Source organism: Mugil cephalus, chromosome 6, assembly GCF_022458985.1.
Source record: "Mugil cephalus isolate CIBA_MC_2020 chromosome 6, CIBA_Mcephalus_1.1, whole genome shotgun sequence".
In the NCBI taxonomy this organism is placed as follows: domain Eukaryota; kingdom Metazoa; phylum Chordata; class Actinopteri; order Mugiliformes; family Mugilidae; genus Mugil; species Mugil cephalus.
Genome location: NC_061775.1, coordinates 15,305,061 through 15,330,370, shown reverse-complemented (window position 1 = coordinate 15,330,370; position 25,310 = coordinate 15,305,061). Strand labels below are relative to the sequence as shown.

Below are 25,310 nucleotides of genomic sequence, written 5' to 3'. Positions count from 1 at the left end.
TGTATTCACGGTAAGGACATTTCATTCCTGTTTAAAGGAACATGAACTTTCGGGCCATTGCTTGAGCTAAGGACCACTTTTGATGTTTTGAAAATTAATACAGTAAGGTAATTTTTTGAGAAACATTTGATCAAATTCCTTTACAACATGACATGATGTTATCAGATATGTACTGTATAGGTCACATGCGCTAAGAAATACACCACGGTGAAACTAGTACACTACTTTAACGTTGTTTTACCCTCCACAGAACAGAAACCTCTGGTGATGCCCACTGGCCTTTTCTGAGATGTATATTCCTTTACATTATGCAGCATTAAAGAAGAAACCAGGTACATTACATGTAAAAACTTAAGAAGTGACAAAAAAGCTGCAGTATTAACGTGAGTACAGTGTGTCTGTGTGATCAGCGAGCTTAGAATATGAATGTGTTCCTAAGAACTGAGTGTGCTTATTATCCAAAGCTGTTATCAAGATAAATAAAGACCCAGGCTGGTTGCAGAAGAAAAAGAAATTCAATGTGAAAATCTAATCAAACAGAACAGCTTCCTGACACCATGCAAGGCCTGCGCAATGTGCGACTGTAGCAGTAATTAGGGAAGTAGCAAACCTTGAGTTTCTTTTATAAACTTTGTGAACATTGTTCATACCGCAGAGAGACTACATGAAACTTGGTCCCTTCTGTATTCTGAATGACAGAGAATAAACTCAACTGAAGTCAAACAGCACAGCTAAGCTTTCATTTGCTGTGCTTTATTGAACATGCTGATGAAATAACTTGTCGTCATTTTCAACCTTTCCACTTTAAGCATCATTCGGTCAAGAACAACTTGTTTTTTGGCAAAAATCTTCATCACTCACAAAGAGATTTACGTTCAAATGAATTTGTCTGTAGTAGGGATGTCACGATTACTCAATTTGACAATTAATCGTTGTATTAAGCGCTACAATTAATTGATCAAAATTGATTAATTGATTAAATCCTAGCCACCCCTCCTTCAAATTTTTTTATTGACGCAAATACACCACTGCCGCATGTCTCTCGGGTACTTGCAACTACTAAGGTAAACAACAGATAAGTATCTTGCTCAGTATCTAGTCTTTGGGGTTCTTAATCTACCGGTTACCACCAGTCACTTTTTAAACTTCCTCAAGTGTCTCGATCTGCTAGACGGCGCTCGGTTTATCAATAAAGAACGAGGTTATTGTGGCCCAGAAGTTTAACACCACATGTCCGTTTCAGTTTATAATCTCGTTGGCGTTCTCGCTACACGCTGGTCTGTTGACAATGATGGTGGTGACCGACGCTGCACGTTAAATTATCCGACGTTTCATCGAGTGGTTTTCTTTTTGCTCAGGTGTATGTGTGTACAAATACAAATATTGGATCATATAATTAGTAATATAATTGTATTAGGGCATCAAAAAATAGAAATAAAGGAAACTTTAAGACCTTTAAGAAATGTTCATGTGATTTTACATATGAATAGAATTGTGAAATCAATCAATCAACGCATGATAATCGTGATTATCGTAATATCGGGATAAATTCTTGGACAATAATCGTACTAAGGAAAACTGTAATCGTGACATCCCTACTCTGTAGTGAATGTGCTCAATGCCTAACGCTGAGAGCTATAGTGTGGAACCACCATGGGGAGACATAATTCTTAAATAATATGTAAATGAGACATCCAAGACAGTGAGTAAGGAACGATATCACATACTAAAGTGACTTCACCGAACGCAACAATAAAAGAGATGGTAATGTAAAGGTACACAATTAAATTGGACATTTCCATTGATTGATTTCGTATTATGCTTGTGGTGGAGTATGGCTGCAGTGCCCTGTGAGATCTAACACAGCAGTGCTGTCTGTTCTCTGTCTGTCATCATGTTACCAGTGTCACGTTGGACATGTCATGATATTTTCTGTAATTCTATTTTGTTGATATTTTGGTTTTGAAAGTTGCTTCCTTGATGTTTTGTTTCTTGCTTTACTTCCCTCCACTGATTGATTGGTTTCTCCTTGTGGGCTCCGCTCATTAGTCATAGTCCTGCTTTTCCCTCTGTCCTGTGTCAGATTGTCTGTTTATTTCTCTGTTTCCAAGCTGTATTTCTTCACTTTGACTGTTTTGTCTCCAGTGTATCTTGTGTTTGGATTTATTCAGTTTACTATGTTGATTAATTTTGTTTGGACTGTAATTTGGATTTTCCTGCCCTTAAACTTCAGCACTTTTTACTCCTGATTAGTATACCTCCTTAAGGTTCTTTAGTTTTCTATTCCCTCCTCCCCTCGAGTCTGTGTTATAGGCGTTTTATGCTTTTGCGTCAATTTAATGCAGTAGCTATGGCGACAAGCCAGACTGCCATAGCTGACATGCACCACCCCAACTACGTGCCACGGCTACACAAACCACAAGAGCTGTGATTGGTCCACTTTGTAGTAGCGTGTATCTGCTTTAGTATTTCTGGCAGCTTCTCCATCTTCGCAATTTTCAAATTGATTGTTTTGGATCAATAGAGATGTAGCACATCGAGGAAATGATAACTGAGGAGGTTTGGGGATACAAACATTTGCGTGACTCGTCTTTGATGAAAGTTTCGAAAAAGCTAATACTGCTAATGTCACACAGGAAACCCATCTGTTTATTTTTGTTGCGTAAAACTAAAACAACCAATCATCGACTTATCGATTTATGACATAATGCGAGAAAAAAAAATCACATACCAGTTGATGGCAGGTAAAGAATCTATGGTATATAACTGAATTTCCACTTCATATACTATAAAAATGTAAAGGTGTGTACAGTACCTTTAGAAGTACATGATTAATAAATGAATGGGGTCCATTTAAGCACTTAATTCAAGATTTCAGGCTCTGATGGCAGCTGAACGGTATCCACGGGATTCAGGCTAACAAGTGCTGAAAATTAAGGGTTAACTATTTCCCCAGCATGAGTGCAGAGCCGCTTATGTACTTGGCACAAGCAGCGAAGTTGTGCGGAGAGACACAGGAAATTGTTCTCCAACAGAAAGCAATTAATCCTGTTTCGAGGTCCTCGTTTGTAGTACACTTAATCTTAGCTGGAGGGCCGATGATTGAAAACTGCAGGGAGGCTGAGTGTGTGTCTCCGTATGGTTTGTGTCTGAGAATGCATGAGTGTGTTGTTGCATAACTGTGAGCGGAGGTAAAGAGTGGGTTGTTGTAAATTATTAAAAGAACCTGAGCAAATTTAATTGTGATAAATATCGGTGTTTTTATACTTTTATGTTTCCTTAATTGCGTTTGTGTGCGTACCTGGTCCTCCTCTCCGCCTCCCTCCTCATCATATTTGAGGATGTTGTCTCGAACATCATCCTCTGGGTCGATGAGAAGCTGCTTGGCCTGACGCTCCTTATCCCTCCTCTTCATCCACATCACAAACAGCAGCACCAGGACTGTGTGACAAAAGAAGATAAGGACCCTATTTAGGAGGAGACAAATCAATTCTTCACTGAACATCGGCGAGTTTCCATAGAAGGCTTCAGGGACCACCTGGTGGTTAATGAGAGGCTTCCAGGAGGGACTGTGAAAGAACTAGTGTGCCAGTCTGAAGCTTAAACCCGATAGCGTTTCATAGTAGGAAACAGCGGACTAACAGACACTTGAATCGAAAAATGTTCTGTTCTTTGAGCCTTAAAACAACATTGTTAAAGTGGGAGGCTGTGACTCAGGAGGTAGAGAGTGTTGTCTAACACAGGGTTGGAGATTAGTAGATGACACCTGGTCAACAGAGTCCCTGGACACCCGAAAGCTCGCCAAAGTGTCCTTGGGCAAGACACTGAATCTGAAATTGCTCCAAATGGCAGTCAAACATCTCGCTTCTTCCAATGTCAGGTATGTGCATGAATGAGAACTGCTGTACACTGTACATAGGAGGTCATATACACCAGTCTGCCTGCCTAATATTATGTATGTCTGCCTTTTGGAGCTAAAACAACCCTGATCTGTTGAGGTAGGTAGGGACTCCTCTAGACCTTTGAAGGTGTGCTGGGTTATCTGGCACCAAGATGAAACATTTTGTCCGAAACATGCCACTGATGTTCGTTCAGAGGCAAGCCAACACTTTCAACTTTTCTAGCTGTTCCTCAAACCTATTTCCGAATCATTTTTGCTTAGTGTCTCGGAACATTATTCTACTGAATAAGGCCACTACCATCAGTGAACAGTATTTCCATTAAAGGATGGTCTACAATAATGCATCACACTGCCTGCCCAGGGTGCATCCTGGTGCCATGGTCCCCCAATTAAACAATGCATTCATATCCATGATTAATCTGACCAGGTCCAGGTCACCTTCAGCTAGTGCTTCAGTGTCCAGTTCTGATGTTCACTTAGCCACTTTTGGCGGTGGACAGGAGTCAGCCTGGTCATAAAGCTATGGCAGATCAGTGTATGTGGTATGTAAGACTGCACTGTGTGGAAAACAGTGTATGTATATGTAAACGAGGAAAAGAAAGAAGAAAAATAAGTATATAAATAAATGGAGAAAAAAAAGACTGCTAATGTGGTGCTTTGTGGATTGTAATATTAATCCTGATGACAGTCATGAAGACTATGACGATAGATGGATTGTATGAATATAGGCAGGAAATGAATAGAATGTGTGATACGTACATACACATTAGTACACAGACAGAAACAAACAAAAGAATATAACAGTAAAAATGAAAAGAAGAAGGGATTAAGGAACAAGGAGCATCAGGGGGCCTTGAGTGGTACAAGAGAGTTAGTCAGCAAGGAAGGCGGCATTGTGCTGTTTATTTATCTTTTTGAGATTGAACCTTTTTGCAGATCTGAGTCACACCCAAACATGCCTACGAGGGGGCTTACCCATCACCAGCCCCCAACATCTGCTGTGACAGTGTACATTCTCATGCTTCTTTATATGTAGAAACTATTCCAGCACTTTATGCGGCACATTGTCTCCAGGTCTGTGATTTTCCAGGCTGGTTCAGCATTCAGGCAACATCAGCTATCAGCCACATTTCATTACAACTGACGCAATATTTGAATCACTGCAACTGCAAAGCCTCTGCTATCTCATGTACCTAGTACAAAGACAGTCACGGTTCAATACATAACAACAACTGGAATCCCTGCATATGGGAGTAAGTATTTTAAAGACGGACAGAAACATGCAGCTCTTATTTTGAAACAGCTTGTGGGGTTTTAAAAGTCGATGTGAATCTCTCTCTTTCTGATTGCATTAATCCGGGAGGATTTATGAGAGACGGTGGAGGCTGTGGGCGTGCGTGTGCATGTGTTCATGAACCCGCACAAGTGTACTTGCAAGGGCCAAAATACATTAGGATGCTGAGTGAGGACAATTTAAACTCTAGAGAGGCCATAGGAAAATCATTTCTCAGTGAAAACCAGCGGGGAAGGCTGGCTGCTAGCAGCCTCGCAGTCTTTCAACAAGATGTCCAGTCTCTGTACGGTAACAAACTACTGCTTGTGTGTAAAGCCACCACAATTGTGTTTATTGTATAATCTCGACAATGTGCACATTCTGAGCCTAAATACGTTTCTGTGTTTGGATGACCAGGTCTAAGGCCAGTTTGTTTTCTTATAGAAATCAGAAAAAAACAGGTATCACTGCAGCTTTCACTATGACGCAGGCCCAATTAAGAGGAAGTTTCCAAACACACTGATGGGGATTAACCATGCCCAGCAGTCTCACAAAATCTGATTAAAAGATTCAACCTTTCTTTGCTGCTACAGCAACACATTCCCAAACATCTATAGAAATACTTGTAAAATGCAAACTAAACCACAAACCGACTCCATCCTAAAACACAAAAGCTTCAACTGGACTGGAATCAGAGCTCGATTGACCTTTGTTAGTGCTTGGCCTTCGACTGGATCCACACTGTTTTCTTTCAATGCACCAAATTCAGGACGAAATCGTTTCTTGTTATCTTCTTTCTTTAAGCTTTCTTGCAAAGGTTATTTTTTCTGCTCAAATCCTACAGACAGCAATGGTCTGCTTAAATTTACTGAATAAGGCGCATGGAAGGGAAATGGAGAACTCGGAGAAACTGCACTGTTTCACTGCTTGTAGTTTTTCCTTTTGACTCCATTTGACCTCTCTCGGCACAGTTGGAATTCATCAGTGGCCGACTTTTTGTGCTCAGAAATGTCCATCAAAGTGATTTGAATGCTGTGCACATGCCTGCACATGCCTGGGGGTGCCATTTCAATCTCCAGTGAAATTGCAGTTATTCAGGCATCACAGATCAGGCATAACATTATGACCACCGTCCTTATATTGTTGAGGTCACCCTTGCACCTCGGAAACAGTTCACTAATCAGAGAATGGACATGGGCCTTCTGGGGGTGTCCTGTGGTGTCTGGCAATACAATGTGGGCCTCTGTGGATCAGACCTGCTCCAGTGCATCCCTCAGATACTCCATCTGTTTGGGATGCAGGGAACTTGGAGGCCAGGTCGACACCTTGCTCTGTGTTTCATGTTTTTTTAGTTTCCTCTAAACAGTATTGGTGTGTTTGCCTGCGTCAAAAGTTTCCCAGAAGAACACTGAATTGTTACAAGATGATCAATGCTATTTACTTCTCCTCTCAGTGGTTTTAATGTTGTAGCTGATGTGTGTGTATATTGCACATCTGATTTCAAGACTTTGGTTCCAAGTATTGAGTGCACCAATAGTTTTTCTTCCATAATTAATTGCAGCCTGCAAGGCTTTAGTTTATTTAAAAATGTTCTAGTTGGCCAAAGTGCTTTTATTCTGAATGTCTAATCAAATAGTTTTATTGGATCCAACTGAGTCATTTTGACTTAAAATCAATTCTCACATATACTGAGGAGGTTAAAATAGGCAAGAGTCTCTTGGTTCTGGTTAAAAAAGCTCAGTTCTGTCAAGCCCGCATCCATTCATTGGATTTTTGGTTGATGTTCAGCGCTGCAGCATTCAGTTCGACCCCTTGCCTCAGGTTGAGCTGGGTGTGAAATTGTTTTGTCTTAAATAGTGAGCAAGCGTAACATATGATGTCCTGACTTACAGTAACAAATATGATGAGTTCTAAAAGGTGCTTTTTTGTGTCGGCTTCACCTGATTGTAAAACAGGCAATTTATATGGTGGTGGTGGTGGTTTAGACTTAGGAAAGTAGTCGTTGTGGTTAGGGCAGTGTACCATAAAATTAAAACGTAAGTCTATGGAAATTCACCAAAAGTGATTATGCATGTGTGTTTGGGTGTGAAAGAGAGGCTCACCTAAAAGTATGATGATACACATGAGGATGGCGATGATGGCTCCGGTACCCAGTCCGGCTGCAATGATACGCTCCATGTCCACGCAGTCTCCGTGGTGATCACACTGGCAGACTTTGACCCTCAGGTAGGACGTGTTGGACATGGGCAGGTTGCCAGAGTCCGTGATCATAATGGGAACCTCGTAGATCCCACTGGCCAGGGAGCCGATACGCAGCCGGAGCTGGGCGTACTCACCTGAGATCAAGTTGGAAGGATTAACAGAAAGATAACATGATCACAAAGGCTAACTTACGCAGATGCAACTTCAATGGTCACTGGCTTTCGCCCTCCGACTCTTTCAAAAGCTACACCGAGTCCTCCATCTGATGAGTGAATGAATGAAGACACATAAAGCTAACAAACTCAAAAAACATTATTCCAAACTGACCATTCACACGACCAAGGGTCCAGTTGCGACGTATGTCCGAGGGACGGCTGGCTAGCTCAAAGACAAATGGTCCAGCATTCGGCGCGAGGTCGGTGTCGGTGGCTGTGATGTTGATGGCATTGGGAACCGGCTTCTCACACATTTCCACCTCAGGGGGGAACACGTGAGGTGCATTGTCGTTAATGTCCAGTAGGTACATCTGAAGAGTGCCTGTCCCGCTGGCAGGGGGGATACCTGGAAACCAACACGGAAAATGGGTGTATTAGTACACCGTATTTTATACCAAATCTTCTGCCTAGTTCTGTTTCCCTGATAAAGCTGATACCATGGCGGGAAGGAAAATCTCGAGAGAAAAAAAAACATGAATGTGGATAAAACACAGACTAAAAGCTTGTAATTACACTCCACAATTATTCCTTTAATAAATGGGGCAAAATATCTTCCTTGAGGGCTGTGGTAAAATGAAGTCTCATGGTCATTAAACCAAAAACAGGGAACATAGAAGATAAGGCTTTATGTAAGCAACACTGGAGAGGGACAATAGTTTGTGCAGAATCCAAAATAAGATCCTTCATTGTCTAGGGAGGATGTCGCTCTCAAGGTTACAGTCTGTCCATCAGATATGACTGGCCTCCATAGTGGAAATGCTGGCAACACTTAAAATAAGGTACAGATTGTCATGATACTAGAATGCAATGCAGGTGGTCACCGAAATCAGTCATGTGAAATTCTGTCTGAAAAAAACAGCAGCGAGTCAACTACAGTGTGTCTGTAAATTGACGATGATTTATTCTCTTTCTCAGTGCCTTAGAGCTCAGTTGTCGTCCAGGAGCCATTAACAAAGCGAGCCCGGCAAACATCTTCCCCCACTGCCAAAAAAACAAACACATTCGGTTATACTATATTGACCCTGTCCACACTGTCCACTAAGTGCTAGAGCACCAAATTTGTTCCACTTAAGAGGAACAAAATTGGCAGTGCTTATTTACCTATCAGTGTGTATATCACGGTAGATAATGTGGCCGATAATGGCAGGTGACCAGGACACACGCAGTATGGTGCCGGCTGAAAAAGGACATGTCTACAAGTGCGTGTCTGCAAAAAGGGAATGGCAGAGAATGTGCTAAGACAGTGCGTTAGCAGGAAGCTCTCAGCACAGCGGGATCTCTGTAAGACGGGGTGCAGGGTGAAATGGATGGATTGAGCTGCTGCTGAATGACATTCCTCTTCGACAATTTCCCACTTTGAACACAGAATCTTCTTTTTCTGCGGCTATAATGCGCCGTTGTCATCAGAACAAGAGCGACGAGTGGAGGGGTGGGGGGGGTTTGGGAATCACTATGGAGTTAATAGGCTGGGAAGCATCCCCATTACAAGTCAATGGGAGTCCACTGTCAGAAAAGACTGTCCGAGGAATCCCACAAGTTGTGACGTGTGATTAAATATGGACCGAACAATCGTTGCTTACAGGACACGGACATTCCTCTGCTACAAAACAAGGCTGCATATGGCACTGACAATAGGGGTCGATAATTTTGCAGATACAGTGCAGTCCAGCTTAGTTAAACTTCCTAGACTTTTTCTTTTTTTCTTTCACAATGACTGGACTGAAGTAGGGTTAGCGGGTGAAATTTAGCTCGTCAAATTTATGAAGTGGAATAAAGGTTTCTAACATTATATGATGTTCCATGTAATATAATGTTCATGTGAACTAATCTCCCTGTTTTAAGGTGTGTGATTTAAACGGATTGCGACCACCTTCCTAATATTGTGTAGGTCTCCCTTGTGCCTCCAAAACGACTGTGACTCATCAGGGGGTGGACATGGGTGGATAATTTTTATATTGAGCAGGGCTAGCTAAGGGCAACTTTAACTGAGTTAGATTTAAACTCCGCTTATTAATTTATCCTGGTGGGAGGGGGGTATTATTTCATTATTCTGTAATGTGTTTTTAAACTAATGTACATACTTGTTCACGAGGTAACACTGTCAGTTTTTGTGCTGAGGCAGTGAGTAGGAGATAACATCAATGAAACTTCCTCTATGGATGTTACCGATTTCCTCGCGCCTTCCTATAAAAGATCCTGTTCTGTGAACTTTCCCTCTGAAGCTCCCTCAGCCTGCCAGTACCTTCTGTGGCATCGAGTCAAACGTTGCAGCGTTTTTCATCTGCATGAGCGAGAGGTTGCACTCTGGATGCTGCCTCTGCGTCTTGGTGAACTCGTGGGTTTAACTGCTAACTACTAGCTCGGCTCCACCACTTCAGATCCTTTTCTTCTGTCAGATAAGTGAAAACCCCTGCTGAAGCGTGCCTCTGCGTCTTTGTGTGTTGTTTTTTTTTTTCCTTCACTGCGATGTTGACCGGAGCTTTTTGTCCACAGACATCATCACAGCTCTTCCCTTTGTGGGTCACATCGTTCAGCAACATCGAACATGGCAAAACCACTGAAAAGGGGCTAGTTTTGTAACGATTGATGCTGTATATATATACTCTCCACTGGTTAGTGTGCTTGGTTTAAGCAGAAATATATGTGAGCTGCCCATTCCATTACATATACATTATGATGGGAATTCAAACAGGCTGCTCACATTTTTAAAAGGTTTCAGAAAAACATGTTGTCAGGGCTGTTGCATGTGATTGATTAATGTGGCCAGAATCGCACGGAAACTCACACAAAAGCTTTTTCTGATGGCCAAATAGTACACATGAACAAAATAAAAAAAAAAACAAAAAAAAAACACGAACGGATAGTTGAAACCAGCGGGAGCAGTGACGCACGCGAGAACACAATGCACCTCTGTATGTGGGTAGTGGATGGGGTTACTGCAGGACACCAGCGGCACCCACGTGTCTCACCGTTATCTGAGGCCATGAAGGTGACATTGTAGAGGTTGTTCTTGACATACGGAGACTCTCGGTCAAGGATGGCGATAGTGGAAATCCGTCCGTTGACCGGGTCAATCTCCAGCCAGTTGGCGGGGTCATACATCTTGGAATACCTGCGTTCGGTAAACAGAGACTCAGCGTGAGAAGCCACCACAGAGAGGCTTCTTTATCTGCTGTCCTGGCTATGTGCCAGATCTCCAGAAGCAGCCACCATTCATTCTGCCTCTCTGGGAATGATTCTCATTTCAGAAATTTATATATTTTTTTCGTGTGATCTTTGATTATCTAATATATTTTCTAGAACAGGAAACCAAAACAAAAACTGTGGGGAAAACAAAGGGAATCCATGCAAGAAAAGCAAGAAAAGCTGCTGATGAAACATATTAGTCTGAAGTTAGCCGTCGGAGCACAAAGTCATGTTTCCGGCAGGAAACACAGTTTAGATAGCACGATTCAACAAAGACAAACAGGGCTACCAAAACGCCACCACCCGCAAATAGGCTATATTGTCCATTTTGTTTATTTGTAACTGGCGAGAAAAGGAGTAGAAAGGCACAGTCATGAATAAATGCAGCAGGAGACGCAGCAATGACGGAACAAAAAGCAACAAAAAAAAAAGAGAAGGAAATCAGAAACCAAAATGTTCTGCTGGCCTGCTCCATAGTGCACAACACACTCGCTTTATGTGCGCGAACATGTGAGCCTTTATGTGAGTGCGTGCGCTCGTGAGCGGCCTGCGTCCACCATTGGCTGTTGCTAGGCTACAAAGACTTCAGCACTACATTTAGAAACAAATAGTGGGATGTAAAAGAAAGAAGGATGGGGACAAAAAGCAGCAGTCCTGCAGGCTCTCTGCGCGCTGCTCTGCTTGTTGCTGAGCTGGTATATCAGCGCTGTGCAATCTGGAGGCACACAGATCATATCCACTATGTACGTAGTGTACATATATACATTTTCTTCCAGTAGAAAAATAAAATGTATCCATCTTATGAGCCTCTAAAAAGGAAATAGGGCTTGGAGGTTAAATACAGACGCTAGTGTGCTGTCCTGAGTCTCGACAAGGCAAAGGAAATGATGTTCCTGCATATGAAAGGAAATCGCAACAAAAGCCATGAAAAATCAAAAGTCCAGTTCACTGGAGACAGCGGGACACATCCGCACACTCTTTCAGGACATTTCACATTAAGCGTTCCCTGAAAGATCATGGAGAAAATGGTGAACACAAAATCTCCCTTCAGCTTTCAGAAGAACTAAGAGCAAACCAAGAACAAACCAAGAACAAACTAAAAACAAACTAAGAACCAAGAACAAACTTAGAAAAGCCCACGGCAACTCTTGCAATCACAGGCATTTGTGAGGATATGGTATTAACAAAATAAGAAATAGATGAAAAGTCCACGGTTGAATTGAATACATACTAATATGAACATTTTGCTCCAATCAGACATTTTCAATGACAGTCGCTGAAAGCTGAAAGACGGCGGCTAATATAAAAGATGAAAAGGCATTCAGCTGTTCAGATGAGCTGTTTCACAGTTAACATAACATTTCATGGTTAAATAACACATTTTAACTGTACGTGTACTTTTTTATTTTATTTTAGCACTATAATTTGAACTGACTGACAGAAACTGAAAGCTTCCAGAGGGTTTCTTACCGAACCGTTTGCCTCATGAAGCGGTCCGGGTCCTGAGCAGTGAAGGTGGTGAGCAGAGACCCTGCGGGCAGACCCTCCTCCAGTTTGATGGATTTGGGATTGGGGCTGAACTCAGGACTCTCGTTAATGTCCAGGATTCGCACCGAGACGGTTGCCGTGGACTGACGAGGCAGGTGGATGCCGCGGGCCAGCGGGACCTCATTCTCCGCCTCCACGGTCAGCATGAAGGAACGAGTCAGCTCAAAATCTATAGGCTGAGCGGAAGAGGAAGAGACAGGCGAGGTCACATGGTGCGCTGGGCTGTCGTGGAAAGCCAACACACGCGACATTAAACACGCATCCGGGTGTTTCTGGAGCGCCTCGGAGATTATATAATCTGAATATCACCAACTTCACTATATCTATGCTGAGACAAGAGTTAAGCTTTGCAATGTAAAGTGCCATTGTGCATCTTTTCATGTCATTTCCCATCTCTTTCCTGCAATCTGTCCAAAGAAAAGTGAATTTCCTCGTATCAGTTGAAACGACTGTGTGGACCGATGCTTTAACTACTATTATTCGGATCATCTTTTTATATTGAAGGCTTTTGTTATTTTGAAAACCTGATGTGACTGAATCGCTTTGGGTCCGCGGGTGTCTGGTGTGTGATGTTGAGATGTGCAATGATGTCCCACCTTGACCACTGTGAGCAGCCCCTCGTTGGTGGTGGGGTCGGTGGGGATGGAGAAGCGTCCCGTGGGGTCCCCGGCGATGATCCGGTAAACGGTGCTCCAGGCCGAAGTGTGAGGCTGGTCCTTGTCCGTCACGGTCAAATTGGTGACGATCACGTTCACCCTGTTCTCGTGAACCTCGCCGAAGAACTAAAAGAAAAAAAAAAACAGACTCAAAACACTCTGCCGCGTTTTATGTGTTAGCGTAAACACAGAAATATGTTAATTCCTTGTTAAGCATTACTGTAAACAAATGGTGCTTGACGAAGCAGTGCAAACGACTGCTTCTGTCTCGCACCAGAGCCAAGTGGCTGCGCTTCTCAAAATAAAGACCACCATCTCCTGCAAATACAGCCTCTTCTTGTCCAACCTGTTCAGTGTTACTGAGGAGGATAAACATATTGGAGGTTTCATTGGCTTTTCACTCCACCACCATCTGCTTGCTGCCAATAAAAGCTCGGGGAGCTTTAGTGGCGTTTAGAGGAACGGCGCCTCAGACCCGTTTGCTGCTTTAAGAGCCACTACATTACCTGCGTGCGTGAGCGTGTTAACCTACCGAGTCTGTGGTGAATTCAGGGGGGTTGTCGTTGACGTCTGTGATCTTGATGATGGTGGTGGCTGTGTTTGAGAGGCCATACGTTGGGTTTCCCTCCATGTCCGTAGCCTGGATGATCAGGGTGTACTGCGTGACTTTCTGGAAGCAGAGAGAGAACGAAGAGGGTCAGTGGTTTCTTTTTTTAACATGCGCATATGTACATGCACTGTGGACTAAATCACATCCATAATGCTTGGCTGGATCTGAAACATACAGTACAAGCCTGAGCTCAAATGTAAATATGACGGACGAATGCGAATGAAAGCCATTTAACAAGTGGGCTGTCTTTCTGTCACAGCCCCATCAGAGCTAATGACTGTCGCACCAACTTCACTATTATATTGAGAGAACTAGTCACTGCTAAATGGAAAGGAGGCTTTACACATCTCCTGCAAAAATGTAATTACTGTGTTCTTTCAAAGGACAATCACAACATTGTTAGACGTCACCTTGGATTTTCAATATATTTTAGACTAACCCAAACCCTACGACTAAACGTATTTTAATAGTAAGTCAGTTACAAGGTACTTTAATCCTTGACTTGAAGTTCTCATGACACTTAATTTTGCCAGTCATTCTTCGCGCCAATTTTGACTGAGACACTTTTAGCTTTAGAACAACAGAGTAGTGGCCACTGACTTCTGTTTTACTTTCAAAGCACAACAATGTCGTAGTCAACAACCAAACTGGTGGCTGCAACAATTTCAGGGCGCTCCCGTTCGGTTTGATCTCCAAACAGAGATAAACTGTTGGCGTGTTCGCTACGTGTCTGAATCTCTGGAAGCTTGCGTTTCTTATCTCACTGGCTGCAGCGTGTTTTCAGATCTCTTCCAATAACTTTGGAGAATGCTTTGTTGTCTGTTCGTGACTAATACCGTGACAATCTGGCCCAGGTTGAGAACAAAAGTTTTATTTATGACCCTGAAAATTCTTTCCAAGTGTGAAGAAATTCTCTCGACTTGAAGCTTCGGTGAACTCGCGGTTTTATTCTATCCAAGTACGCGACGCAAACATGACCGACAGCTGTCGTGTCACTTGGGTCGCACGATGACAAATGTTCCTTATCTGAAAACAACTGAGCTAACGCCATATGGAGACACAGAGATTAAGATGTGGTTGAAAGCTCCAAAAAAAATGTAGAAGAGAGAGTTTGAGCTGCAAATAGTTTGAAGAATAAACAAAAAAAAAATTGCATTATCCTTCAGACTGATTGTTTCTGACTGCTGATTATTTCTATTCATCAGCTGTATTGTAGGAGGCAGATTTCAAGCTGTCAAGTCATCAATGAAGGTATTCTGGCGTGCAGAGAGCAAACTTTAAAACAGATGGAATTCTGAAGGATTTACTGATGTAAGAAAATGACTGAAAAAAAAAAAAAAAGGCTAAACGCTGTGTTTATGCTGCGGGATACACTGCAGGCTGGACACGCATGTACAGACTGAGAAGCAGCTGTTCCATATGGGTTTAGAAGTGAGCCTTAAAAAACGTCCACCCAAACACACACACACACCTCCCGATCAAGGCCGGCTGCCACGGTGATGATGTCACCGGTCTTGTTGTTGATGGTGAACATGTTGGAGGACGGACTCTGAGGATTCTGGGACAGGATCTTGTACCGCAGCATCCCATTGGCGGTTTTAGGATCATCCTTGTCGATTGATGTCACCGTCATCACAAATGATCCTACAGAGAAAAGCAAGGCAAGTCAACACACACACAGGCCCCCGAAGAAGGGTTTTGATTCTCACGTTACTCTTTGTGTGTGTTTGTGTGAGGTTGAGTGTGCGTCGCTACCAGGTTTGGATCCCTCGGGAACAGAGCCGTTGAAGATGGTGTGGGTAAACTCTGGCCTGTTGTCATTCTGGTCAATGACATTGATGACGATGTCGATGGGGTTCTCCACCTGATTCCCATTCAGGTCCACCGCATGGGCTCGCAACTGTGGACAAACACACAAAGAGATGACGTCAAAGGCTGACACTAAAACATATTAGAAGAAGTAGGAGACCAGTAGAGTTGTTCTCTGAACGTGTACAAAGCAACCAAATAGCTTTTTTAGGTTGAAGAGGTGGAATAACTAAAGCATGTCTTAAACACTGTTGGGGCTGTGACAACAAAACGACATCATTTCTGCATTTTGTTCCCATGCTGAAAGCAAGGCGTGATCCGACGGACATGGTCATCAAAACAACTGGCCAACAGCCAAAAAAATAAGGAAATTGTGTCTAGCTCATCATCTAATCTCCCAAAATGCTTAGCACGTGTGACATATGCTGCAGTGGGATGGCCCTATCAGGACTTCTCTGGAGTTCAGCACTTGAGATTCTCGTGAAGTATAAATTACGTCGTCAAAAATAACTTTTTTCTTTGCTTCTCGTGGAGTACGTAACAACCTTAAGTCACTCCAGTGAAGGTGTATGCAGTGAAAGACTAGTGTTGCCATGGAAGATACAAATCACTAACTATAAAGGACTTTATATAAAGTAAAGGAACTCCCGCTCTTAGCAGCTACATCTCCTGCACAGTTCTTTGAACTATGACATTTTGAAAGGTACAAAATGTCATGGTAACAGAACAAATATTTATGCACCATTGATCATTTCTCAGTTGGATGCATCATTCTTAAGTGTTCTGTTTTGCTATTCTATATGTTGAGCAGTGCAGCACACCTTTGCAGGTTTCTGCAATAAAAGCTACAAAATAAAATGCAATATTAGCTCTATAGCATTTGGAAAAAGTGCAACGGTGCAATATTTGCCTTATAACCTTGATGGTGGTTAAAACAAAGACTAATGAGATGTATTTATTTAGCATAATATGGTCAAAGATGCTGAATATAGCTATTGGCTAGTCCTAATCATTCCTTTACAGTGCATGTAGCATCTGTATAAAGCTCTGAAAGAGTCAAAGCCTCCCTCATGAATATACATGCGGGCCAATCCCAGCTTCCAGCTCTGACAACTACATCCAGTCACATGAATATTCATCAGACAGCTTAAATGCAAATCACCCTGCTGCGACTCCAGATTTTCACTCCCCTGTGTGAGTTGTGTGCATTCCTACAGATCAAAAGGTTAGACTCCGCTCTCTGAGGTGTTTGCGACTGTATTAGATATAGCGAGCAAACACCAAGTGCCTTCTTAAAAGAGTTTCTTCTTCATCTCGGCACATGAGAGGGAATAAATTCAGAGAGTGACGGCAAAGAGGAAAATAAAAACACGGGGGTGACACAGGACCAGTGTGGTGTGGTGTGCTGGGAGAAGATTCAACTGAAAGTAGTTTTGCGATCTTTATCAAACCCAAGATTCAACTTTTAACATTTTGAAGAACTCGCGCTGCGAAGACCGTTGGGTGAGAAAAGAAACTTGCTCACAGAGAACATGCTTACTTGACACACACTTGACAGATTGCTCTTAAATTAAACAACACAGTCAAGACAAAAGACATAGAAAATAAGATTAACTGCTTCCTTCTGCCTACAGTCTTTATGCTAAGCTAGTCTAATCACCTCCTCCTGTTCCTCACACAGAGACAAAAGAGCCTTTGTTTTTGGATATTGATTTGGGGTTGAAAACTTCATCAGAGTACTACATTGTGACCTCACAACGGTTTTACTTCACTGTTTCTCTGTAACAGACAGATGGAGGCAGCAGGTCGCGGTCGTGATGCCGTTTTTCAAGAAATTTAGCAGGTCGATTCAGAGGTAGAGTACGTATTTGACAGGGATCGCTACGGCTGGATGATCAGCTTAGCAAAACACTAAACAACAACACAATAAACAAGGGGCTGCTTTTATCTTCATCTCATCTGAACATTCAAATACAAGGGAAGTTAAAAAAATGACATCAAATAAACTGTTATGGACCACGTGCTAAGTACGATTCAAGAGAGGTCAGCTCTGTACAATAGCTTGTGGCTCCTCCCAGCTAATACACCGACTAGCCAAAATATTATGACCACTGATGACCACTCTCTGATGGCAGCAGTCATCCCCAGCAGGATGCAGCTTGACACAGGCATGGTTAAGGTACAAGTAAACACACAAAAATGGCTTAGGAACAACTAAAAAAAACATGAAAACCAGCACGAGGGGTTGACCTGGCCCCCAAATTCTCAATTTTAATCAGTTATCTGTAGAGTGAACTGGAATGAGCCTGATCACAGAGGCTCCTCCATTCAACCCACCGGACTCAAAGGCCCCCACTAACAACATCCTGTTACCAAACACCACAGGACACCCTCATAAGGTCCATGTCCATTACCTTATGACTGTTCTGGAGGCACAAGGGAGACCTACACCATATTAGGTCATAATGTTATGCCTGATCGGTGTACACATCTGGGATTGTTTAGTATCTCCACTACAAATCCCTTGTGATAGTTGGCTAATTCATACATTTCCTCTTTAGATCAACGAATGCACGCTACTACTGCTTGTATAAAGAGTTATTTTAGCATTGGCTGGGGGCTGTTCTTCAAGTGCAACCTCTTCACCCAGACACAGGTCACATAAGGTCTGAACCTTAAATAAACCTGTGTAGTAAAAAAACACGTTTATAGTCGGCCACACGTTTTCAAAATGTACAGTAACCCGTGTTGAAAACTCTAACACTTTGCAACGCTTTGACCTTAGTTGCCATTTGTGGGAGTCTTACGTGGAAGTTTGAGATGTGTTCCCTGTCCAGAGGCTTAGTGACCGACAGCTGGCCTGAGATTGGATTGATGATGAAGATTCCAGTCGGGGGCTGATCTGCTCCGGGGCCCGTCACACTGTAACGCAGCATCCTGTTCTTATCCCGATCTGAACGGATCTAAAAGCACAGAAAGTAATAAAAACAGAACAAGTGAAATGAAGCATGTTAAAGTCTGCACGAAACAAACAAACACAATTCTTTTACGTCTTTGTGTGCACGTGCTGCCGTCAGTGTATTTTTGGAGATGCGTGACTCCCTGTTTAAAGTTAGGAACGGAATAAAATGCAAGAGAAGCTCAACTTTTGTGCGTCTGACCTGGATGTGTCTTGTGTGTGTGTGTCAGGATGACTTTAGGTTTGCACAGGCAGTAGTCAGCGCTTGAGGCTGCTGCTACATAAATACAGGAAATGTGATTTGAGGTGAAGTCAAAATAAAAGTGTGACGTCTCTCCGTTAATATCCTGCATGTTGTGCGGATCATCAAAGCTGAGAAGAGAAAGCCATTATTGCGGTGAAGACAAGCCCTGACACTCACACAGACATGTTTACAAAACTCAGAAAAAGAATGGCTGACAATTAGTGTTAATCATTTCAGGGTTTAGTGCATCTGTTATTGAGTTTAACACAAACTTGCGCCAGCACTCAGGATATTCTCATACTAGCAGACGAACTGAATAAATAATCGAAACGGAAATCACACTTAATCTAATACCTAACTTGACTTTCCCCTCAACACAGATCAACATGTACTTAGGCTGTAAGAGATGTAATACATGCACTCATTTCCAGAGCCACAACAGTTCTATTACTTGAAAAAATATGTATTATTTTGTGTTCCAAAAGGAAAATTTGGCATCTAGTGCTTCAACATTTTTCAGGGCAAGGACCGTAAACTGATGAGAGATTAAGTAGGGACCCCCTACCTGCTATATGTGTTCTTTATTAAACTTGGCCAAGTGCTATTTAAAAATATACATTTTATCATCATTTTGCATTCAATATCAAGCTATTTAAATAATATACTTATATATATACCAAAAATTTGAAGTGCTGACTGAAAGATAACGTCTTCTGCCTCCATTTTATCCCTTTACAAGAATACATTGGATTCATGTTAATATGTATTTAACGAAATTGAAATTTGTGGCTGATACTCAAAAAAAAAATATATAAAAAATGTCTAATCAACCAAAGATTTTGCAGTACCTCCACACACCCCCTAGGGGTCGCAGACCCCCTGTTGAAGACTTATGATCTAGTGGCTACAGAAACAACCTGATCATGTGGATATTTACCACATCGGCCTTTCTCTTACTTCAGGTTATCTCTTAATTATCTGCAACATTGGCTTAAAAGAAGCCTGAGAATATTTTCAAAGTCTCCTAACTTTAGAAACTTTAAGCGTTCCTTAAAATTCAATAGGTGGTGAAACTTTTTTTTTTGATATATCATTTTGTTACATAAAGGGGCTCAACAAGGTAGATGAATTAACAGATGAATAATACATTCATCTTAATGTAGCTGTCACAGCCTGCATGTGAAAAGCCTGGTTGATCACCTCCTGCTTAACAAGACAATACATTTCTACATCTCTTTAGGAGCTTTGGTGCTGGATTTAATGTTACTTTATTTTATTTTTATTTTAAGTATGATGCTTTCTGCCATCAAACGTGATTTATAAAACATGACACACACGACTTGAGTTGTGGGCCGTGCGTGAAAGTGGCTGCAGGGTGCGGCTCTCTTCTCATTGCATATCCACTGAAGGGAGGATCATGCAAATAATGGGAGGAGTGGAGACATACAAACATGCAGGAAGTCCAGATGGAGCGTGAGGAAGACTGCAGTGGGCAAAGGATCACATTAAATATAGTCTTCCACAGAAAATCGATCCCTAGAACCAAAAGTGAAGTCAATAGCCCAGTGAAAAGTATCGGCGGTGTAGTGTGCAGGGCAATTTTCCTTAAAAATCTGGCTCTTTATGTCTATACTCAGATGCAATTTCCTCTCTCAAGAAATGCATATTTAAATGTTACTTAGTATCTAAGAAGTAGTGCATCTGATCCACTGTACAATTGTGACAGCTTGTCAGATCTCCAGGATCATCTGGTGGGGGTTTTATAGATGTTGTTTTATAGACGCAGAGTTAACATCTGCAAAGCAGTCTAACAATACCCCTCATTTCTTGTGCATTTAATTGAGCTAACGCTGTATTTAAATAGCTGATAAAGGATGCTCGCTGTGCTTCTGCTCCGCTTAAATGTGTGAGTCTTACCCTGACTAGGTCTTCGGGGAACTGTCCTCGCGAGTTCTCGGGGACGTTGATAGGCGGAATGACCCAGTCCCTCTTCACCCGCCTCAGAGTGCCATCACCCCTGACAACCACGCTGCGCCATGGAAACAAGATCTCTGGTACCTGCTGAGTCAGTGTTGCATCACTGGGCTTCACCTGCAGAGACAGTAAACAAGCTTTGTGTACACCATGCACGGGAACAAACACACATATGCGCAAACACACGAGCACGCACGCGGCGCACATCGCGCAGCTCGGTACAGTGTTTGGTGACTCAGGGCATTTCTGACCTCATTCCAGTGGCTTGGATTAATGCTCTCATTACAGTCGGCCTGATAAATGACCACCACCTGTCACCGCGCGTGGGTGTGCGAGTGTGTGAATGTATTTGTGAGTATCTGCGAGACCAGGCGCTGAGCCAGACGCTCCTGAACGATAAGGAACAGGAAGATCTTCTCATTTGCCCTCCCACGATTCACCTGCTGCTCAGGAGGAGTTCAGCTCAGTTCCTTGGAGAGATAGGTATTCTCGGTGGCTACCACTTGAGCGCCGTTTTAATTACGGCTGTAATATAGTAGTATTTGCTTTTACTTCACTAACAACAGCAAGTTAATAAAAAAAGAATGAAAAGGACAAAAAAAATGACTGTTTCTGAATAAAAGTATTGGCGCTGTTAATGACAGAACCTTGGCTAGGCTCAAAGCTAGAATAGGTGATTTAGTAAGTGAGTGATCACTTAATAATTCTTGCGACATTTACAATTAAAGGTTGGAGGGAAGGTCCACTTATGTGCTATGAGATTGTGGAAGTTTTTAACTGTATGGGAAGTATTCAGTCAAGACAGTGGCCTTTTCACAATAATGTAAAAAAAAAAGGAAAAATGGCAGCAGAAGAAATAAGAAATTTAATTAATTTCTTATTAAAAACATGTGATGTAGAAGTCAGTTCCTGTGAAAATATCATATTACAGTATATTACAAAATGCAATACACAGTGAGTGCCTTTATATGGGGACTGTGAGATTATTACTTAGTCTTACTATAAAGTTGGCTCGTTCAGGAAACAAGTGAAATAACTTAGCCCTCGTTTGGTTGCATAGAGTTTCTTTATGAAACCAAATTAGATGATTTATTCCTCTATGTAATGTGTACAGATATGTGTAATGATTCAATACAGATCCATTTCCAGGTGAAGCAAGTGAATTAAAAAATAAAAAAGGGTTAGGGCTAGTGGGACTGGTGATTTGGGGTCTCAATTCTTCTCACTAAATTCAAAAATATAAAATACATTATTTTAATGCTGAAACACTGGTTAGGTAAAAACGATATCCAACCACAGACTGTATGAATATGGACGTGTCGCCACTTCCTTGCGTTTGAGAACCTGACGCTATTTTCCCGGTGATCTTGCATATCGGTAGCCAGAGTCTGTTCAGTACAGTCTGAGAGCGGAGCCGTGAAATCAATGACCCTCAGACTTTTCGGCATTTTCATTTAAATTAATATTACTCTCTGCTCTACCTCCACCACTTAGAAGGAAATGTTAGATTATAAAAGGAACCTATTCATTTATTCATTTATTTACAACTCCCACGGTCCAACAGGATGCTTTACAGAGTGGTTGACATGGCAACTAGTAGTCACCAATCAAAACAAGTCAAATCAAATTAAAATTTACATGGCACTTTTCATATGGATGTAACATGAAGTGCTTCACATGGGTTGAAAAGCAACACAACGTACACAAAAAAAGATGCAACACAAACAGAAAAAAATAAAGATGTAACAAAATGATGAAACAAAATAGGTGTAGAGCGACCAGCCACGCAGGTCGAAAAGAACCCAAAGGACGTCAACTCTACGAACACAGAGGAACAACTCCTGGAGCAGCAAACCCCCACATCCTGATGTCACATCCTGTTTCCACAGCGTCAAATGACTAACTAAAGCAAAAACTATCCATTAAATATCTAAAATGACAGGAACCATCCTTGAACAAAATTATTTGACGTGAATTTTAGTGTTTTTGTTTGGTTCAAGTCCCGAACACTAACATGGGGGACCTATACTGCCAGACACCAGGGGGAGCTCTACTTTACTTTGGCTTCACGTTTGAGGAGCTGTTCAGGGATCCATATTCACTTACATTATTTATTTAGTCTGTGCATCTTAGATTGTGTTGTAAACTGAGCACCGCAACACAGGAAGTAACTAACCCTGTTATTATAATGATATGAGGTTCTAACTTTAACGGATTATACAACTGAACTTAAATACCTGTGAAACAATTTTCCATTAAATCCAAAACTCTTATATATTCCATACGGTATAACTAAGGTACATTGTGCCGCCAGCTGGAGCCAGCTGAGCTGTAAATGTGTCGCCTATTTGTCACACCATACAGCTTCATTTGATAACAACCCTGGTCCAGTCTCTCAGCTGCAGAGTTCAGTGATGACACTGCTCCCCTGGCAAATGGTTGACTGTTAACAGCCATAGCTGTTGCTCATGACTTTTCCTTATGAGGGGATGTTGACAGCTTCGTTCACTCTCTGTGATTCTCCTCCTCACCGTTTGCAACGAGTGTTGCTGATAGCAGCTAAAGCATATGGCAGCTGGGCTATTTGTGGGCTCTGTTTAGACGAACAGCCAATCAAAGCCGCTGCCTAGTCTGGGTACATGCGGAGGGCCTTATTATCACTGTTGTACATGAAACAAACTAACAGATGGCTGTTTGACTCACTTTGTCTCTGCAATCAGCGCTTGGCCAACCTCAGACGCCTGCTGGGCTGGAAAAGCTGCGATTTTATATCTGTTCATGCCGAAGCAGTGGGGTAGGGGTGGTAGAAAATTACACTTCACTCACACGCTGGCTTCCTCAGACTCAGACGCAGGTATGTGTTCACACTGTCTCGCTCTGTATATGTTAATGAAGTCACGATTATTCAGATAGAGTGCCTAATGACTCAGTGACACTGGATGAATACCATTCACTTAGGAGTTTAAATACAAAAAGCACCGCCTGGAAATGATACCATACGTTAACTGAGGATAGGCCTACATATCAAGGTAATGGAGGAATTAATGCTCCAATATATCATTAAAGTTAAGGTTAAGGGCCAAGAAGATCCTGGAACTGCCCAGCCACCACGGACACTCTCTCTTCTCCCTGCGACAATGAAGAGCACCAGGCTGAAGAGGAGTGTCTATCCCCATGCCATCCTTCTGCTAAACTCTGAGCCTTAACTAGACTCAAGTACCACTACTACCATTACTAATATTACTAATATATGTTACGTATCAGTCAATCGTAGTGTCTTAATATCAAAATGGATGTTTTCATATTTATCAAACAGGAGACAATGTGTTAAAGTTTGTGATGCACAGTCCAGTTATTATATAACGTGCAATATGGGCGTCCCACAAGGATCAGTATTAGGTCCTTTGTTATTCAGTCTTTAATGATCTTGCTGAACAGTTTACTGATGTGAATTTGCAGATGTACGCAGATGATACTGTTATATATGTTAACATGTTAACAACTGCACTGCAAAGGATCACTCACTGGATCGATCAGTCATGTATTACTTTGAATATAAAGGTATTTTTCAAAACTATGGTACAACCTCCTAATATGGATGCTCGCATTAAAGGTGAAATAACTGATGTAGTTACCCTGGATCCTGGATACAATCTCGCCAACATTGTCTCTCACTGGATGCACCTAAGGCATTTATGTATGCCATGATCTTGTCCCACATGTCTTATTGTCTCTGTACAAACAGACTCTAAAAAACCCTGGACAGACAGTGCATTATCATCACTGTAAGATACCGGAAAAACACAAGCTACTTGTCCATAAAATTTTAAATGACTTGGCCCCTCCTCTGTTGTCAGATTTTGTGCACACTCTATTCTATTAGATACCTGAGAATATCATCTACAAAAGATTGCACCATAGCATTTCGTCCTACTGTAACTGGGAAATCTGCTTTTTCTGTAAAAGCTACTAATCAATGGAACACCCAGTCTGATGATGTGAGGAGCTGCAGCTCTTTTAGCGCTTTCAAATCCAACCTAAAAAATATGCTGAAAGCTTCTCAGCTCTGCAATCACTCACTGACTGTGTGCGCACATGTGTGTGTGTGTATGTGTGTGGGTATGGTTCTGAGTAGCTACAGAATGCTGTCATGGCTAATTCTTCTTTTTGAATTTTCCTGTGTTGTTTTGTCACTGTATTTTATGACCTGCAAGGGACTGCAGATGCGGATAAGCTTTAAATGGCGACATTTATGTTTGAGCTGTACACTGGCCCTTTTTAAATAAAGAAAAAAGTGATGCTCTTACATTAAGTTTTTATCATTTATATCAAAATATACAAAAAAGTGAAAATACCCACCAGACTTTTCCGGAAACCAAGGGTGCATGTTGCCATAGAGAGACTACAAATTTAACAGTATTTGAATCAAAACTAAATAAGCATTGGTTCCTAATATACTTAATGCAAAATATTCTAAGTCATCAAACCCATCTTAGTGTAAATATATGGATATAGTGTAGAAGCTAAGGATGATGATGATACATTGATAGAGCAAACAGAGAAGGCTAGCATGTATTTTATGAGAAAAAGAAACACAGATTCTCATTAATTAATATTGTTTTACCACACCACATCAAAGGTAGCAAGATAAAATATAAAAGGCTATGAAAAGTTAAGAAAACAGCATGAAGAAAAAAGTATTCATTTCACTCTATATACCTCAAATAGGATAC

The 25,310-nt window shown here is 41.8% G+C and overlaps 1 protein-coding gene across 1 annotated transcript in view; it reads right to left on the bottom strand.

Annotated features, from left to right (window-relative positions):
* Positions 1-25,310, bottom strand: part of LOC125009277 (cadherin-2-like) — a 67,593-nt gene that overhangs the window by 9,641 nt on the left and 32,642 nt on the right. Inside the window, exons 4-14 of the mRNA XM_047587069.1 lie at positions 20,521-20,694; positions 18,208-18,363; positions 15,347-15,491; positions 15,063-15,235; positions 13,514-13,651; positions 12,922-13,107; positions 12,248-12,501; positions 10,561-10,703; positions 7,704-7,937; positions 7,277-7,510; positions 3,302-3,441 (exon numbers count right to left, since the gene is read on the bottom strand). Of these exons, the coding sequence (XP_047443025.1) occupies positions 3,302-3,441; positions 7,277-7,510; positions 7,704-7,937; positions 10,561-10,703; positions 12,248-12,501; positions 12,922-13,107; positions 13,514-13,651; positions 15,063-15,235; positions 15,347-15,491; positions 18,208-18,363; positions 20,521-20,694 (1,977 nt within the window). The remainder of the gene's footprint in view (positions 1-3,301; positions 3,442-7,276; positions 7,511-7,703; positions 7,938-10,560; positions 10,704-12,247; positions 12,502-12,921; positions 13,108-13,513; positions 13,652-15,062; positions 15,236-15,346; positions 15,492-18,207; positions 18,364-20,520; positions 20,695-25,310) is intronic.